Genomic DNA, 19,376 nt, shown 5'->3' with positions numbered 1-19,376 from the left:
CTCTTTCTTTCAACTTCTCATCTGTTGCAGCCTTATATATGAATAAATCTGTGAAACACAGATTCAATTAAAAAAATAGGAATTTTTTCTCCCTTTTTCTTCCACTTGCTAATCTTGACTTCTTTAGCTATCATACTGGGCAAGAAGCACTGCATGGCTGGCCTGCAACTACACACAGGCCACTATACACGTGCTGATTTACCGTCTGGCTGCTTCCAAATAGGATGCTCAGTGTCACTTCCTTCAATCTCATCACAAATTTTCATTTAGCTTTGAGACCTTTATTTCTTTCCTAAGTTGATACGAAATTGATTCAGACTCACTATCTTCTGAGTCTTAGGAAATTAGGCTAAAATGTGGTTTCCCTACTGTGCCGTTTAGAGAGATGGTTTGCAAGTGCTACAAGAAATAGATACTTTGTCTGTAGCATGCTGCCTGGAGAGTTCTGTGTAAGTTGTGATATGACAACATGCATTCTCAGAAATGTTTCAAAGAGAAATACCTAATGTAATACACATCCATATGAAGAACAGTTACAAATAAGTGCCCAGGAAGGTGTCTCTGCTCATGTTAGAATCATAGAATGTTTTGGGTTGGCTGTACCTGGTCCAGATGGATCTCTTCTAAATGAAGGAAAAGAAGAAAAGAAAAGAAAAAGATTCATAATGATCAGTGTCTTGTAACATGCGTAAACTTGTATGGCACAACACTGATGTATTTGAGATTGGGTTCTGGTTTCTGTTTGGTCGGGTTTTGTTTGTGGTTTTTTTTTTGTTTGAGTAGCTAAATTTTTTCACTTGAAAAACTGACATAAAAACATTTTAGGAGGCAATCAAAATGCATGCTCATTTTACAGCAAGGTATTTCTTATCTCAAAGGTAATTTATAGGCTGTGATTAAAGAATTTCCCAGGCATAGACATCCAGGATCTTCTTAAATGAGTCTTTAAGGTTTTGATTTTAATGAAGTCTGACATTAAAAAGTGTTAATTAATTGTGGTTTCAGCCTGTATGGGTAAGAAAATACTGCTTGATTTTCTTCAAGTAATTAGTCTCTTCTGACTCTTCAGGGCTCATTTAATATACTCAGTGTATTAATTTTTTAAGTGTAGGTGTTGTCATATTGTTCACTATACACTACTCAGTGCATGCAGATTTCTGCTCCACCTGTAATTTTGCACACTGTTGTAAGAGAAGTGCAAGTACTGGCATAACATGCACTGAAAAGTATGGGAGCTCGACGCAACAAATAGTATTGGAGTGGTGATGTAAGATTGCACAGAAAACACTGAAACAAAACAGTGACTAAATCTGCTCTTTAAGGATAACTGAAAACTTGTCCATGGAGACAACTGAAAGTATGTGTTTGGTAAAAGGAGAAAAGGAGAGATCAGCGTATGTGGAGGATCCCCTGCTTTAAATCTCCTACAGAGAAAGGAGTAGAGTGTGTGCTCTTTCCTTTTAGTGTCTTAGTTCTCACTTATAGCCATTGTACACTAGTCTGAGATGGAGGAAGAAAGGCAAAAGGCAGATCAGTCTATTTGTGGTTCTGTTTAATTCTTCCAAATTTCTGAGTGTGCTTTTGAGTAGGTAACTTGAAACATGTGAACAGTGCTGAATATGGCCTCTGAATATTGGTTCTCTTTTAATCTTTCTGAAATGAGACATACCAAAATTCAGGCACTCTGAACTGCTTTAGGAAAATGTAGGTCATCACCTGTAAAATGAGTGATCCATACAGTTCTGAAGTATTTTGAATCCTTGATTAAAAGCATTATACACCACAGTGTGTATATATGCATACATACATATATATATATATAGTTTATGAGGTTGTCTGTGTGAATAGCTCATATTGGCAAATAATCATATTTTGACTGTGTACTGACATTGACACCAAGTTAAGAGGACCAGATAGTGAAGTGTCTCTTATTACTCACAGGAGGGAAAAACCCATACTTTGCCTTGGGAGACTCAGCAGTCCCAAAATCTGAGCAGGCAGCATTTCAGAAAGAGTGATATACGCATTGCTTTTTCCCATAAGTGTTCCAATCAATAATTCATGAAAGTGTACTATAATTTTCCTTTTTTTCATCATATACATAGAATTCTGCTTTCTCAAGTACAGATTTCCTAATTAAACTTATGTCAATCATTTTAGTCTGTGGCTGAAAAAGCTTTCAGAACCTTAGACAAAAAATAGCCCTGTTTTGAAGCAAGTGTTAAACCTTGATAGTATATGTATTAGTCTGTTAACATCCTCACACAATACCGGACTTAACAGAAAAAAAAAAAATATCAAATAAATAAAATTCTTTAAGCAAAATATTGAATATTTGAGCAGTATACTATACTAGGAAAATCTGAGATCATAGTATAATAGAATTAGTTTTGCAACCCCCCCACCTCTGCTTTTTCTTAAGTTGAAAATATGCATTAAGCTACTACTATGACTCATTTAATTTTATAGATCTCTGCTATAAAGTCTGTTCTTACATTGTGTCTTAATTCATACATAGATGAAATGTATGTAGAAACATCAGTTTTGTACTGCATGAATTATTGTCTGGTGTATTGAATCAGAAAGTTCTAATGTTCAGACTACAGAGCATCCTTGCAATCTTGCCAAAATTGGCCCTGTCTACAATTAACACAGCTCAAAATTTTTTTGCAGCTGCCATGTTTAATATTCTAGCTCCACAGACTTTGTGATCTTGTCAAAAGACTAAAATAGTAGCAAGGCCTCTTTCAGGAAAATTCCATATTGGTCTTTTCTCATTAAAGAAAAGGAAAGTATCTGAAGGGGAAGCAATGCATTTAAATAAGGCCTAATGAAACTATAGCCTTGAAATTTGTCATTCCTTCGTCACCCTAGCATGATGTAGGCTTCAGATGCCAAGTTTGTGATGTATAAAGATACTTGACATCTAAGCACTGAAAAGGAAGTGGTGACAGCTCAAATAGCTGTGGCCTCTGCTGTTCTCAATGCTGCCAGGTTGTAAGAGATGTTTTAAAAGATTAACAAAGCTGTGATCACTAAGCCAAGCAATTCTAATTGTAGTCTACATTTTCTGTGACATTTGTAAATAACATATTGCTATTATCTGATGTTTAGTCACATTCTATAAAGATGAACATTTTAAAGTATATGCAACTGCTGTAGTTCTAATCTGTAATGTTTCCTGAAACTGGACAAACTGGACGAGACATTGTAGGACAAAGTTAATACCAGTTCTAACTTTTAAAATATACAGCATTTTAAAAAAAAAGGAAAAAAAACCAAAAACATAACAACAACAACAACAAAAGACCCACAACCAAACTTCTTTACCATTAAACAACAAAAGTTTTCTGGAAATAGAGAGTTTAGGATGTGCAATGCGGTAGTTCATAGCAATATTGGGAACCCTGTCCTTCAAGACTGGTCAAAGGTTTCACAGACTTCTGTTTTTACCAATTATTACTACTTGAGGCTGCTTCTTACGAGACATTCCTTTTTTGCATTTCTTCTTTGGAAGTAAAAAACCAGAAAACATTACAGACATAAAACACATCATACTCCTGTTGCAGTCTTCCTTAATTTGTTCTGTCTGGTTTATGACTTGGAATTGTGTGTTTTCACAGGGTTTTTTACTCAGATCTCTACCTTAGCTGATGTTCAAGAGAATGTCATGGAATATCTTCATGTTCTTAGCCGACCAAAGGTTATTGACCAAGAGCATGATGTAGTATGGACTGAAGCATATATTGACAGCACTGTAAGTCTGCATGATAAAGCATTTAATATAGGCTTACTGCATATAATGAGGAATTAGGAGCAAAACTGTTGTGGTAGAAACACAAATTGTGCATCTGATTTCTGTTGCTGGAATGTGCTGATTCAGTGTAAGAATCAGGACTTGATATCTTTATGTTACAAGATATATATAAGATATATAGATATAAGATATATAAGATATATAATTCAAGATTACTGAACTTTAGCAGATATTTATACATCATGAATTACATAGAAAATAATGAAACAGGAGTAACAGCATAATTTTTAAATTTATGACCTCCAAATGTACATTTCTTTTATTAATCAAAAATGGGCATTGATTAGATTGAGTAACCATTTTTTCTACATTTTTTAAAACGTGTTGATAAATACATTCTTATAAAGCATAGACTGACAAGAATCTGTATTTTTAGTATATCAACATCTAGGTGACAACTGATGTCTTGGGGAAGAATAATGAGAATATTCTGCCTTTTAAAGTAGATTCAATGGATGATATGTTAACAAGATTGTCATAAATGTTCAATTTTGATTTGACATCCCTGTGAAACATTAGAGTTGAAACAGAACTTTCTGTTATGCAGTGACTGAGCACTCATGATACTTCTGTATCATTTGTGATAAATCATCAGATTTGCAGATAATGGTGGTTCATTTTCACGGGCTGGTCTGAAATAGCTTTTTTCTATTTTTCTTATTATGTTTCTTTGGATCCAATTAAAATATTCTGGTTTGTATATTATCCATAGAATAAGAGTTTATAGCAAATATCTGTCGTTTCATACAAGTAACGCCAAGTATTCAGTATAATGAATAGAAGATTACAGGTGGCTATGGCAAAGCTGTTTGTTTCTTTCTGTTTTAAATTTTTACTTTCATTAAGATGGGGCAACGTGGGGAATCTCATAAGCTTCACTTTGATATTTGGGGTTTTGTTTGTTGTGTTTTGAGTCTGTAATGCTTCTAGAAGGTTTAGTTTTAAATCAATACAAAAACACTCTATGAAAAAAATCCACTCTTGGAATAGAGTTTTTCTTCATCTTCACATTTGCTTAGGTCTTTTCTATTCTTCAGTTGTGGCCATGGGTAATGTAAAATAAATACTAAAATTGCAGTTAGGAAGGAGAAACAAAAAGTTGCTTGGAAATATTGCTTTGGAGGGAATTCACTTATCTCTGTTTCCTTTTTTTAAAGAACATATTAATCCAGTCTCCTCTTTGTTCTTTCTTTTATTGAAACATAAGGATGAGATAAACAAAAAGTACCTGTTATCTCTGTCCCTTCAGGGCATCCCATGAAATGGGGCAATGCCTAGGAGAACCTAGTTCTTATTCACTTCTTGCCTTTATATGCTTGAAGTAATCAGTGTGTGTATATGTTGAAGGGAGTTTGTGTATTCTCTAGAGAGAGCAGCAGGAAGAGATCCATGTAAGTCGTGTTTTAGTGAAACTCTCCTCCTTGTCCTTTGCAAACAAAATCTTCCACCCTTCTCAACACTGAGTCCTCCCCTTACAAACAAAATACAAAATGCTGTTTCAGAATTAATTTTACATTTTACTCTCTCATCTGTTAATCTGTATTTCTTTGATCACTGCAGGAAGAAAAATATTCAGAAAAGTTAGTCTAACTTTCAGTGATTCTCCTGTAGGTTAATGAAAGGCTAAAGGAAAATGAACAATTTAATGTTGTGTGAAATACTAAGTGAATACAGCAGGGGTGAGTAAATGCAAGTGAATTTAAGAACACTAGAGGGAGTGTAGAGAAGGAATCTTGAGAAAACAGGAAAATAAAAAATAATGGAGCTGTTACATTTTGGAATAAAAGACTGTTTAAATCCAAACAAAAGCTGGTTTACTGCAATCAAAATAAAATACTTCCATGTTCTTCTCTTTTACTTCTTTTCTCACCTTCTTGACTACGGCTAATTAATTTCACTATACACACATATATATACACACACATATCACAAGCACTCATACACATACTCACTTGCACACACATATTTTTAAGTGTCCAAAAATTCCACTCAGCACCCTAATGGGTTGGATGCTATAAGAAAAGAATTAAAAATAGAACACTGTGATCTGCTTAGTTGCAAACTACCTTTCTCCTCCCTCTTCCTCCCCTCAAAAAGCCTCATAGGCAAAGGAACAGGGTAAATTAGGGTAGTCACATACAAAATTCTGGAAAGAGCAATGAAGGGAACCTTGTAACGAACCAGATGTGCTTCTGCCCCAGTTAAATCTGCCTGAGTGTTATTTTGAGAGACATATTCCCTGGCCATCTCTAGTGTCTTGGCATTGGAAGTGCCATCTAAATAATTTGTTGATTTTCACAGACAGTGTGTGTCCCTGCTCCTCCATGGCTGCTGCTTGGACCTCACCAGGTTAGAAATAATAGTGTATTTCCAGGCAGCTTAAATGTTCTTATCATCCAGCTGTGCCAGAACAGCCCTGGATAGACTCTCAGGGCTAGATATACATGGTTGTGATCAGTGTGATTGTGCCCTAACAGCATGCAGTACACTTCCCCATTCCCTTCTCACCAAATATCAGAGCTAACTGGCCAGCTGTGGTGTTTCAGAGCAAGCAACATTAGGCTGGAACATACTAGCAAGAAGACAGAAAGAAGCTGGACAGGAATAGTCTTAGGATATGAAACATTTCCCCTGATGCCCCACCCTGTTCTCATCCAATATTTGTCCAGGGCAAAGTCATCTGTGAAAGCCAGAAGTTATGTCATTTAAGTGTTACCATTTAGGAATATTCCCAGAAGAATTTTGCTACTAAAACAAGGCATTTAATTCCTGCATCTGTTCACCTTTCCTGTAAGAAGATGTCTGCAAAATGTTCATATAGCTACCTCTTCAGCCTAGCTTTGACACTCTGAGGTACTTCACTTACTGTTAGAAAAAAAGTATGGCATTTCTAGAACTGGAAATCTCTGGCAAGGTATCATATGCAGAAAATGTAACATGGAGGAACCTGTATGTATATCAGGTGTGTGTTGCCTTGGACACTGCCAGGATCTCACCTCTGATAGTTGAAGGGATTATAAAGCAACTGAGATGAGGCCTCTCCGGGTGACTCCTTGCTCTGCAAGCAGATGAACTGGATTCCTTTTTTTGCCCTAAGACTTTCTTAACAGGCTTATCTTGGGCTAATTCTAAAGTCAGCTTCACAATAGTGGGAGTGCCAGTCCTGTAATAGGCTGGTAGCTTAAGTGCTGCCAATACCTTTAGGCTCAAATGTTGGGATTGAAGTATGCAAGATATGCCAGCCAATGTCTAGTCTTCTGATTCAGAGTACTCTGATCACCTTTACCTACGCTTGGTGGCTTTTCCATTTGCACTTCTCTGGTCAGCAGTTTGATATGCACTAGAAGTCAGTAAGCTGTGTTGGATCTGTGCAATTCTGTGGGAAAGGGTGTTTGGGCTGTCAAGAGTGAGGGGACAGGCAGATAATTCTTGATTTTGGAGTCTAATAGGAGAAGACATTGTCTTGCTATGTGTTGGTGTCCAGCTGTATTGCCTAGAGGTGCTGTAAGGCTAGCTTGGATGGCTGCAGATGGGACACGTGCACAGTGGGCCCTAGATGGTGAAATCTGGACAGCACTCCAACAGACTAGTCTCAACACAACTTTTCTACCTCAAAAGTATGTCATATTTGGATCTGATAGTGCGGCTTTGACATCACTAAGGCCTATAAATACCTAATGCTTCAGAAAGTAAAGTACCTCAATGGATGCTTAAAAACAGAGTTGGATTTCTAATTGAAAGTTTCCTAAAGTACACCTTCCTGAAAAGAATTCTGAAAGTATGAATGTATTTCAGGGAGGGAAAAATTTTAAAGTGGTCAATGACTTCTTTTAAGCACATGTGTATCCATAGCAAATCAATGCAAGTGAATATATTGGGAGAAAAAGGAAAATTGCCTGGACATCAGAATATTCAAGTGAAGTAATGCATAGAGGTAGTCTCATGGAATTATGGGTAATCATCGATAAAGCACAGAAGCCCTTAACTTGTTCTTAAGGTAACATCTGGAATGTGGAAAGAAACATTACCTTTTGCTGCAGGAAATAAAGATTGGGCTGGCCCCTGAGTTCCCACTGTTTAAAAGCTTGCGATTGAGAATTTGTTTATTGGGGCGTATAATTTGACCTACTTGGACCTTTGTTGACTCTTCCTGGTGAAATTTGTTTCTCATAAGTGTACCTGAATATATTCTTTGGATCTAATGCACCGTTGAGTTCATCTCCTTCAGGCTATTAGTTTCAAGCTGTGAGCAGATTCAGGCATACGTTACTGTGTTGGCTCCGTTCAGTCTCCAACTGGAGGATTCCTTTGCATAAAAAGAGCAAATTATTATTTCATTTAATATTGGGAGATGGCTGTTTGGTGCTTCAGCATTTAAGAGTTCATTTTAAAAAAAAGCGTTCTGAGTCATTACAGGTCATGATTCATCATAATATGAATGGTGAGTGGTTTTTACTCTTTATACTTTCCTTCAGTGTTAAAGTACTATATGTTGATTCTTCGTTTGCTTTATCCCCACCTTCTCACAGGCATACATTAAATTATGGATTTTAGTTCAATTTTACAATAGCTGTTTAAAAAAAAAAACCCCAAAACCTCTTTTCTTTCTTTTTTTGAAGCAGGGATTTTTTGGAAATATTTTCTGACCAAAAGCCTGATACTGTCCTAGTAAGGACACCTGTCCAAGAACCTTATTTCCCCTTGTGGGAGCAGTATATTGAAGTAGCTCCACTGACCTAAAGCCCAGATTGAACATTTCTGAAAAGCTTATGATGGATATTACAATTACATTATTATGTATATGATCAAGCAATTTACATTCATCTTCATCCTTAAAAAAAACAACAAGTACTATGTCGGCATACTTTGGACTCTGATTCAGGTTCTTTGCAGAAATTCAGTAGGAAGAATAGGAAGCTCACGCTTCTCTGGTAGCTGTCACGTCAGAATCCAAATGTTTTAAGTATGGAAATTTAGATTCTGGTACACATTTTTTTTTGTCAAAGGATGAATTCTGGGCGAGTTCCAGAGAAGCAAGGGAAGCTGTATATGTGAAGTCCTGTGTATGATGTACAGAGGTATAACAGAAAGTCCTACAGATGAAAGCTCTTATGCTGGCATTTTTTCCATGCAGGAGTTTCTGGTGAGATATAAAAATGCTGTTTAGTGCTTCTTCCATTCACACAGTTTTCTTTGTGTTCAATGCACAGAAGAGCTTTTATGAAGTAACAAAAATTAAATAGTACCCCATTTCTACTAGCTTTAATTCCCAGAGATATCTTCAAATACTTTTGGTGGCACAAGTTAATTGTGCTATTAAGTGGATGTAATTAGCATTTTTATCCCAGTAAAAGGTTCCCTGGGCCTCTATTTCAAAACTAACTTCTAGGTTGTAGTACTGGTATGCATTAAAATGCATCAGAGTGTTCAGAATGCTCATGTATGTCTACAGCAAGTAAATATTGGCAATCACTGCAGAACTGAATGTCAGGAAATTAATCAGCTGCTGTGAAAAGAAAATTTATACACAGGCAGTAATTCTTAAATTTTTTTTTAGATTTTTTTAAAAACTAGAAATCTGTGTTGCTTTTTTTTCAATCCTACTTTGGACTTGGTTACATGTTCTAACCCTCCGTTTGTGGCCAGCATCTGTTAATCTCTAATAATTTACAGCTCTTTATCAGAGAATGTCATCACCACTGACTGACTCTGAGGTTCCCATGAGAATTTCCTTTTCTTTGGCATTTGGGTGAGCTGGGTTAGGGAAGGAAAATCCCATTCATGGATATCAGGCTTTCCATCAGGTAGGTTTGTTCTCAAAATAAGGTTCTTCAAGCTCTGCTTTGTCTCCTACAGATCTACAGTGGTCTTGTGAAGACTCTGATATGAGAGAAAAAATCGAAGGTAGCTCAGGGAATACCTTCTTATCAGCACTTCAGTCTGGATTAATGTTCCTGGAAAAATACAACAGCTCTGACCATTTCATCTTTTTTGAAGCTTCTATAAGGGCATGATTGCAGTTTGAAGTTGCAGACCATCTGGTCCAGTAATTATAGTCTGCTGTATTTTCACTGGGGTCTTATAGATCTGGGACAGTGCTTGGAACATTAACAATGGCAATCAATGAAGCTACTTGTACACACAATAAAATAAGGTTATGCGCGTATTTATATGTAGGTGAAACATCCCTTTATGCTGATGGTTAGCAGTCTGTCTGTGGAAATCTTCATTGACAGCCCAATTAAAAAAAAAGCCTTTGAGCCATGACTTTTGTAAGTTCTGTGGCCCAAAATTTCCAGTTGCTGTATCTAAGTATTCTCGTTTTCTCCTAAACAGTTCTAGTCTGTTTGTTTTACTGCTGGATCTAGAATAAATGAATTACCATTAACATTAACTGTTTCAAGTTCAGTAAGAATTGTGTCAACTGTCAAAACATAATGAGTGCTCAAGAGAGTAAATGAATAAACCTCTCAACTGAATAAAATTAGCGCACTCTCATTATCTTTCAGATGCAGCTCATCAATGGATGTTGTTCTTTTTTCTTAGAAAATGCACATCTAATTTACTTATGGTAGGCAGCAGGGTGCTAATCAGTGCAAGGAATGCTGTGCCACTTAAATTTGAGCTTAGAGCCCTTGCTCACACACCAGTACAATAGTCATGGTGCAGTGTGTCCCAATAAAACGCAGAAATTGAGCCCCCTGAAATGAAAACTGGGATGTGCAAAGGAAAATAAATTCCATAATGACCTAATGGGAATATGGATACACTAAATAAGAAAGATTTGTGCATTATTCCATGCGAACATAGCGTATAAAAATCAGGACATGCATAAGCATAGATAGCACCTATGTACGTACGTATCTATGTGTGCCTTTCAGCTTTTGAAGTAAACGACTTCATTTGATAAATTACATGTTTGCTTTACTCCACTGCTAGTGCTGGAGCTTATGCCGCTAGAACAATTTTCAGTGATTGCATTAAGCACAGAATATTACTACAGAGAGCTAATTGCTAGTTGTCAAAGTCACTAGCAAAAATGTAAGGAAAGAGCAATATTTCTTTTAATGAATTAACACTTTTCATGTGTATCGCTGTATATGGTATTTACACTATAAAATGCTACATGCGATACATCAAAAAGATGTTTAAAACATCAAAACCAAAAACAAAAGTCCTGCACTTAAAGAGGGGCATAAAATTACCTGCTGGGGATGTGGAACATGGAATGCCATCTGCATTATATGGCACTGAGAAAACTGATTATGTTTGGACCTCTATTTCATAGCAGATGGGTTCATTAAATTTAATAGCCTCCAGAGCCTTTAGAAACAGTGTTAAAAACATGTGGAACATGCTGAGACATTTCACTTCTCGCCCCACAGTCATTATAACTCTGGCACAGACTATAAATATTACAGTACTTTATTTCCATTGAAATGGATTACTATTATAATTATTTTTCCTAGCATACATTTACATGAGAAATGCAGAATGCAAATTGTACTTTTTCAAACTTTGAGATACATAGTTGATTCCTTTAAATGCATTTTACTGTTCTTTGCACTTGGAGGCTTTGATATAGAACTTATTTTTATCTTCTTCCTGCGACATCAGCAAGCAGCTGTAATGCTACAGCAAAGCTAGGTCTTAAGCAGCTCTGCTCCCAGTGTGGTGCAAATAAGAAAAGCATTGTGTTAAACCATAGAAGGGAAATCAGAGCAGTGTTACATCTTGGCTTTTAGCTATATATTCTCTTTTCTAGTATTTTCTATGATAGGGTAACTACAGCTTGACCTTGGTCTCTGTTCATCTTTCGTCACTAGAGCACAGAGAGATTAAATATCTAATTTCAAATCAGAGTAGTTCGCGCAGAAACATTGCTTTAAACAGAGTAAAAACTCACCTCTTTTTCAAATATTGTCACAATTTGATAGCTTAAGGAATATTTTAATGCTATTTACTTTTTGATGTTAAATGACGTTTCAAATGAGAACAGGGAAGTTTTACCATGTTTAAGGGCTTTGACATCTGTCTTCTACCTCTTCAATTACATGTTATGATATTTAAACTAAATTACTTTTTTTACAAACTTTGTCATATTTGATCAGGTGGGTTTTTTGTTTTGGTTGTTGTGTTGTTGTTTTTTATTGGGTTTTGGTTTGGGGTTTTTTTGTTGTTGTTTGTTGGGTTTTGTGGGGGGTTTTGTTTGTTTCTGGTTTTTGTTTTTTCCAAAAAACAACCCAGTTTCCCAATAACTGTACCAGCTTTTTCTTGTATGATGTAATTCTCAGTAACGCTCTTGTGTTTCCATTTCCTTTCCTACAAAATGCTGTGACTATCCACATTATCTTTTACTGTTTTCAAAGGTCAATCTTGTTTTTAGGTTATACTGACCATTTTAATGTGGATTTTCCCCTTCTTCACATCACTGACTTAAACTCCATTTTTTTTTCACTGACCATTGCTGATATTATTATGAAGACCCGTGAATTTTAATAAACCACTAATGTCCTACTACAGTAGATGATGTATGATGACAGGATTAAATAATGATACCTTCTTCATATAATTTTCATTCAAAGTAATAGGTAAGAATCACTACTTGCTTAGAAAGGGCAGAGAGTGTAAGGACACAGTAAGAGAGTATAGGTCAACGTATGAAGCAATTGTCAGTCTATGAGATCTCAAGTGTGAAGGGCAGAATGTGAAAACATGCACAAATGGATGTTCAAGTTTTTCAAATTGTAGTCTCCGCTTCTACTGGGTTCCCACACAAGTGTTCTCTGTCCAGGTCTTAGCATGGAGTCCTTGCTTGCATTTGGTTAATTTCATGGAAGTATTTGGGCAATCCAGTATTTACAGCTCTAATAGTTGTTCAAAGCAGTTACACTCACAAAACACATTCTGTGACTAAATTTTGGAAATCAGAAAATGCAGTCAGGTTTGAATGTTAAAGGAACCCATTTTGCTGTTTTGAGAGCTGTCAAGCACAGATATTATGTTAGGACATTGTCATGAATCATTAAGCTTTTCTTTGCTCCTTTTGCTGTAAATATGGTGTGTCTCATGATGCGATTGCTTTGCACCAAATTACTGTTTCTTCTTATATGAAAACTGACTGGATGTATGTGAAAAAGAATCCATAGAATTACAAATGTCAGTAGGTTTCACCTGCTGGATGTTCTCCCAGCAGTTACTATATACAAATTACAGAGAATTGCTCTGCTGTTGAATTTGATTAACAGGCATATTCATGCCAAAAGGGTATTGGTCTCATTTGCAGACACCTGCACACTAGAGATAGAGCAGCTTGGGAGCATTTCCAGCTGCGGTCTGGCAGTGACATACAGTGCCTTTAGGTGAGGGGACAGAAAATTATTTTCATTTCCAGCTTGTTTCACAGGGAATTTTCTGATTTTGTTGTGACACAGAAATAAAATCAAAAGGTGATAAGTTACTAACTAGAGGGAGAATTTGTTTCTAGATCTCTATATGCTATGGTGAATCCAACATTTAGGAGATGTCTATTCTTAGCAAAAATAACTACTTAAGGACATTCACAGCTGATAACTGTTGGTCTGTCTTTGATCTTATTGCCTCCATTCTGAGTGAAATTGAGTTAATTATACGGAAATTGTAGCTATTTTGTCAGATATATTACCTTTTTTTCTCTGTTTTTGTCTTTAGTTTTCACATAACAGATTTTTTTTTAGGGTAAATGATAATGTAGGAAAGGAATTAATTTAGTATAATGTACTAAATCCCATCCTTTGATCTCATATACGTCATTCTTTGACTTTCTGGAAGAAACAGGGCAGTGAAGATGAAATATACTTTATCTGCACTGCTGGAGTAAAAAACTGAAATAATAAGAAAGACTTATTAAATTATTGGTGCCATTCGAGCTTTGCTGCAGTGGCAGAATTCAGTGCAAAAAGGAAAAGAAGAAGAGAATAAAAGGAAGTAGTCTTCTCTCATCTATTCTTCTGCAGATATTGAAGTTGATAGTTATATATAGCTCTCCTTTTGTATAATTGGGAGATTGCACATAAAACTCAGTCATGCACACAATACAGCATACATAGTAAATGTAATGTTTATCGCAGTCATTATGACTAATATTTACTTTGAAGTTAGTAATTTCTGGAGAAATTATTCAGAAATAAACTTTATTCTATGAAGAATAATAGGATGTTTCCTACTGATGTTCTTGCCGCTTGACAGCAAGGCATTCGACCTTTGTCCATGCCATTGCATTTTGTCAGACCAGATCTTTCCAAGCAAGCACTTCCCTTAATGATTAGGTGAAAGATGATCTAACCAGTTAGTAAATGCATGATCTTCGGGAACATCAGAATCAGCAGGAGAAAGCATAGAACTCTTATAAGTGTTATCTCTGGAATTCATAAGAACCATTTCACCTGCACTGATGTCAGATCTTTGTGGAGGAAAATGTAATCCCCCTAAATACTAGTTTACATTGCCTCGTTCTAGGTAAACCATTAAAATCCCTGGGGACGCTATACTAAGGGTTGACATGAGCCTATGGGGCCATCCCAGTTAAGGACCTCTTTTACAGAACATGACTTTTTTTTTTTCTTTTTTTACAATAGTGTTTGTTTAGTGGCATATAAATACTACAAGAGAATATGCATTAAAACAGTATACTAATACCAAGGAAGAATACAACTTCCAGAGCTTTCTAATGTCTTTTTGTTCTGTTGCAGCCAATGAACTCTGTATAATAATAAAGGCTTCAGTTTTCAATATTGTTAGGTTTGTTCCAGAAAACTGTCAAAAAAAAAAAAGTAAACTACCTAAGTCAGCTATATGCGTCTGTTCCATATGGGTTACATTGGTTGATTATTCTTTAATTTACTTTGCAAGTAAGCCAGTAGCATCTCCATTTATGTACCTGGAGTTGCATGGATGTACAACAGAAGACAAGATTAATTGTGTTAAATCTCAGTTTAAGGGGCTTAGACTATATTTCTATTGACTGTTGGAACAATTCTAGCATTCTTTCTTGGATTAAAGCCTTAAAGCCTCAAAAATTCAGGAGTTACAGCAAACAGCAAGTTGCCTTTATAGGAAAGAAAAGTTTAATTTTTCTTCCCTCCTTCACCTTGTCCTTTTTGTGTTACAGTTCAGTTTAAGAAAATGGAGATACAGTGAAAGCTGATTTTGCAATAATCAGTTTTTTTATGTTCATGAAATTTTTGCTGTGTAGCCAAATACAAGATAATGGGATTTATCACATTTTAGAGCCTACCATGCCTAAAAATGACCTTAATGTCTCCAAACAGTTCAAGCTCTGAGATAGATGAAATAATTTTAAGACCTTTTCTTTGAGTTCTTGTAGTGAAGGAGTGAAGTAGGGGTAAAATCTTCTTGACCTGCTGGATAATGCAGTAGGGGGAAGAGAGCAAAAGGTGATGAAGAAATTTGCCTCAGGCCAAAACCATTCCTTGAACTAGATTTTGCAAGCATTTTATTAAATGATGAGAAACTGCATACTTGAAATTAACCTAGATCATCTAGAAATGCTCTTATGTTCGTGATTTTCCAACAAATCCATCTTAGCTATTGGCCATCAGGTCAAATTGGCTTTTAAGAAGCTTTGAAATTTCAAATTGTGCAGAGTAACAACAGAAAGCTTCTTCCAAAAGAAAAAAAACAAGAGGAATGTAACTCTTTCCACAGAGTGAGCAAATCTTTATACAGCCTGATGAATCCAACTTGCAGTGTGAAGAGTCCATAAAATGCTCTATGGCTTTTTTGATAAAGTGTAGCTATAAAATCTTGGTGTAAAACTATAATGGCAAGATACATTAGCTACATACTTATTAAAGGGTATGAAGACAGAACCTGTTCCCCGAAACAGAGCTAATGAACAATAAGCAGCATTGATTATGCTATTTCATCATTTGTAGTGGTGGCACTAGCCAGATCTGTGTTATCAACCTACCCACAAACTGATAGAAAAAAATCTATAGCAAAGAGAAAGACTGTATTGTTAGATTAGGAGTTTATCCAACTAAGGGATTTCGCAATGTTAAATGATGGAGCATTTTCTAAGCTTTTTTAAAAAATTCTTTGTTTTATTATCTATTTTTAAAATAATGTTTGTAACAATTAGAGACTTAAACCTGCCCTCTGATCTTGTACCTCTCTGATAGCTAATAAAATGAGTTGCTTTCCCTATGCATGTGAACCTGAAACACACATGTTTCTAATTTGGAGGCACATGATGGCCACCTTGCTACTAGAGTGTAGTATTTTAGCATATTGCTAACTTATTTCCAAAATACAAATTGGACATTTGATTCTCAAATGTTTATACAAAGTGTGGACACAGTTTTTATGGAGATTTGTTTTCTGGGTTTAGAGAGTATGCCTCCTTCCCTCACAAAGCAAAACAGTCCATTTACACATCTCCCTGAGCTCAGTTCCTGCGTTTCTAACTGTAGCTTTTATGCAATATTTTTGCACACAATTTGTTCCTTCTTTTTCTTTATGTTTTATCTGAACCTTTGCAGATGTGCCTTAAGACTGATCCATCAGTGTTCAAAGGCAAATTGATAAAAAAGAGGTGATTCCCTTTGAAAAACTGTTTGAAGCTTTTCATTTAGTAGTTGTGCGTAAGTTGCCTTTCCTGCTGCTTTCTAGTGCCCTTGATCTATTATCATATCTGTGGATTTCTTCTTCTCAGCAAATGAAACTGTGCTAACACTTTTGTGCCTTCTTTCTTCCTTTTAAAATGCATCCCCTATTGTTTATTGGCTCAAATAATCTTAGAAGCGTATGGTATCTATCTCATTATGCCCTCCAGCGTACTACTTCATATACAGTAGTTCTGGGCCATTGGTTACTGACATAAACTTCAAGGTATTTTTGTGCTAGCTAAATACAAAATTTGTACCAGAGCTTTGCTCATTCAGAAATGATAAATGAGAGCGGGTCCAGAGGAGGGCTACAAAAATGATCCGAGGGCTGGAGCACCTCTCTTATGAGGACAGGCTGAGAGAGTTGGGCTTGTTCAGCCTGTAGAAGAGAAGGCTGCGGGGAGACCTGATTGCAGCCTTTCAGTACCTAAAGGGGGCCTATAGGAAAGATGGGGAAAATCTTTTTAGTAGGGCCAGCTGTGTCAGGACAAGGGGTAATGGTTTTAAACTAAACCAGGGTAGGTTTAGACTAGATAGAAGGAAGAAATTCTTTACAATGAGGGTGGTGAAACACTGGAACGGGTTGCCCAGAGAGGTAGTGGAGGCCCCATCCCTGGAAACATTCAAGGACAGGTTGGATGGGACTCTGAGCAACCTGATCTAGTTAGCAGTGTCCCAGCTCACTGCAGGGGGTTTGGACTAGATGACCTCTAGGGGTCCCTTCCAAACGAAAACATTCTATGATTCTATGAAAATACAACAATTCTTGTGAATGTATTTGTGAGGTAACTACAAAGCAGATCGTTCCCTCTGTAAAAATGTCCAATATTTTAATTCTAAAAGGTAATTGGTTCCAGTACTTTAGAGGCCTGTACACCAGTCCGGTCTTTTCATCAGACTTCTAGAATCAACTAGTTGATTTCAAAATATTTTTGGAACGACTTGTTTCTAAGCAAGTAAGAAAGAGAAAGGGTAAGTCCAGCTAATTGCAACCTCCCTTTCCCCAAAATCCAGCTCCATTTTACTTTTCTTTGACATTCCTAGAATCTTTTGCATCCCAGACTCATGTTCTTGCTAGATCAATTAGTTTTCAAAAGCAGATAGATTACTTTTACTATGTGTGACGGTCTTACTGATGAGATTCTCAGCGCTGATTTTTTTCCCTATGCTCGATTCTTCTGGTCTTGTTCTTGCATGCTGAACTTTAGTAATTTTAAATCAATCCGTACTTTCCCTATTTTTTCCCCTGTGTTTATGCATTAAACATTCCACAGTAGTTTTGCAAGTACTTTGCTTTGTCCTGGCATTAGCCAAAGCTTTCTTTTTTCAATTACAGGTTCATTGTTTTCATCATAAAGTAAGAAATCAAAACCTGCCACAAAATGAAGCTTAAATAAAGATCATGGAAAACAAAATAATATTGAACTAAACATTGTAAATAGGTTCTGTCAGTCCTCTGATTTCAGGGCAGGTTTTATAAGGAATACAAATCTTTTTATTATTAACCCTGTGTCCTTGACACAAAATAATGTGTAAACATTTTATTAGATGAGTTTTGCCTTCATACCTGTAAATAGTGTACAAATAAGAAAATGTTTACTTCTACAGGAAACTACCAGACATCAAGTAATTTACAGTCTATTTCTCCATTGCATGTTTTGTGGTCACAGTCCAAACTGCACTGATCTTGAAATGTCAGCAAAAGATTCTCCCTCCTTATCAAATACACATTCCACAAGGTTAAACTGAGTATCTGGTATGAATTGTGCTTAATACAAACTTTCAAAGCTAGGTCCTAAAACTCCTTCATCATGGTAGATTCCTTCACTCCTGTTAGGTTGTGGATATTAACTACAGCGAGGGAGAAAGGATTCTCGGGTTTCTAAGTTGTGCCCTAAAATGCATGGGTTGATTGTGAGAGTAAGGGAGAGGGATAGAGAGTAAGGGAAGGGAAGCAGAATCTTGCTACGCCCTCCACTTCTGGCAGAGCAGGGATCTGGACACACATAAAAAATGGTACTCTGTGAAAAAAGGTGGAGAAAAGAGTCATTTAGGGTAATTCAACTATACACAATCTTACAGCCAGTCCCTTTTTTAGAGCATCTTGTTTCACTACGTTGCAGTAGAACTATTTCTAGGACTGTTTCTCTGGGAAGGATTCTTGTGCTAGTATCTATCGCCTTCCTAACAGTCTTTCTAAAAGTCTCATTTAGAAATGATTAGCATTAGTAATAATTAAAATGACACTATTCTTCTAGAGGTGGTACAAATGCTAATAAATACTCAAGAGTATTAAGGGTATGTAAGGAGAAAAAGCCTAAACTGAGCTGGTGGTACAATGTGAGTTTAAATCTTAGATTGGTAAAAGAAAAGGGAACATATTCAGGACAGATACAATTCTTACAGTTTATTAAAATCATACTATATGCTTATTGCTTATATGAAAGAAAAACCAAGCAGTAGTTTAAAACAAACAATCAAAACCCCCCAGTGTTCAGTGTAAATAAAATAATTTTGGAGGCAGCAGAAGACAATTATTTTCTCTATAATAACATCATTGCTATACCAGAAAGCAGTGTGTGTGTATATATATAAAAAATATAACAATAATAAAGATAAAAATTTCTTTTAATTATTTTCGGGTTACCTTAGTGTGCAGTGTGAAATACGATAGTCAACAAAATTTAACATCATGTCTGGACATATCTATAAATTTTCTCGGTAGAAATGGAAATTAGAATAATATTTCCAAATCACTTACATTGCTATGTTCACTTCTGTACCAGTAATATAGAGAGCCACACTGACTGACCACTGACATTGAGTAAAGCAAAACAGAACAAACCTGAAACCTATCTCGGTAAAATTGAAATAAACTGTATTAATGGAAA

General features: G+C 36.0%; 1 protein-coding gene across 1 annotated transcript in view; it reads left to right on the top strand.

The window, feature by feature from the left end:
• Positions 1-19,376, top strand: part of CACNA2D3 (calcium voltage-gated channel auxiliary subunit alpha2delta 3) — a 474,057-nt gene that overhangs the window by 309,438 nt on the left and 145,243 nt on the right. The window contains exon 15 of the mRNA XM_009639329.2: positions 3,624-3,757. Coding sequence (XP_009637624.1) covers positions 3,624-3,757 — 134 coding nt within the window. The remainder of the gene's footprint in view (positions 1-3,623; positions 3,758-19,376) is intronic.

The sequence above is a fragment of the Egretta garzetta genome, unplaced genomic scaffold (assembly GCF_000687185.1).
Source record: "Egretta garzetta isolate BGI_Z169 unplaced genomic scaffold, ASM68718v1 scaffold215, whole genome shotgun sequence".
Lineage (NCBI taxonomy): Eukaryota > Metazoa > Chordata > Aves > Pelecaniformes > Ardeidae > Egretta > Egretta garzetta.
This window is presented reverse-complemented; position numbering and strand designations above follow the sequence as displayed.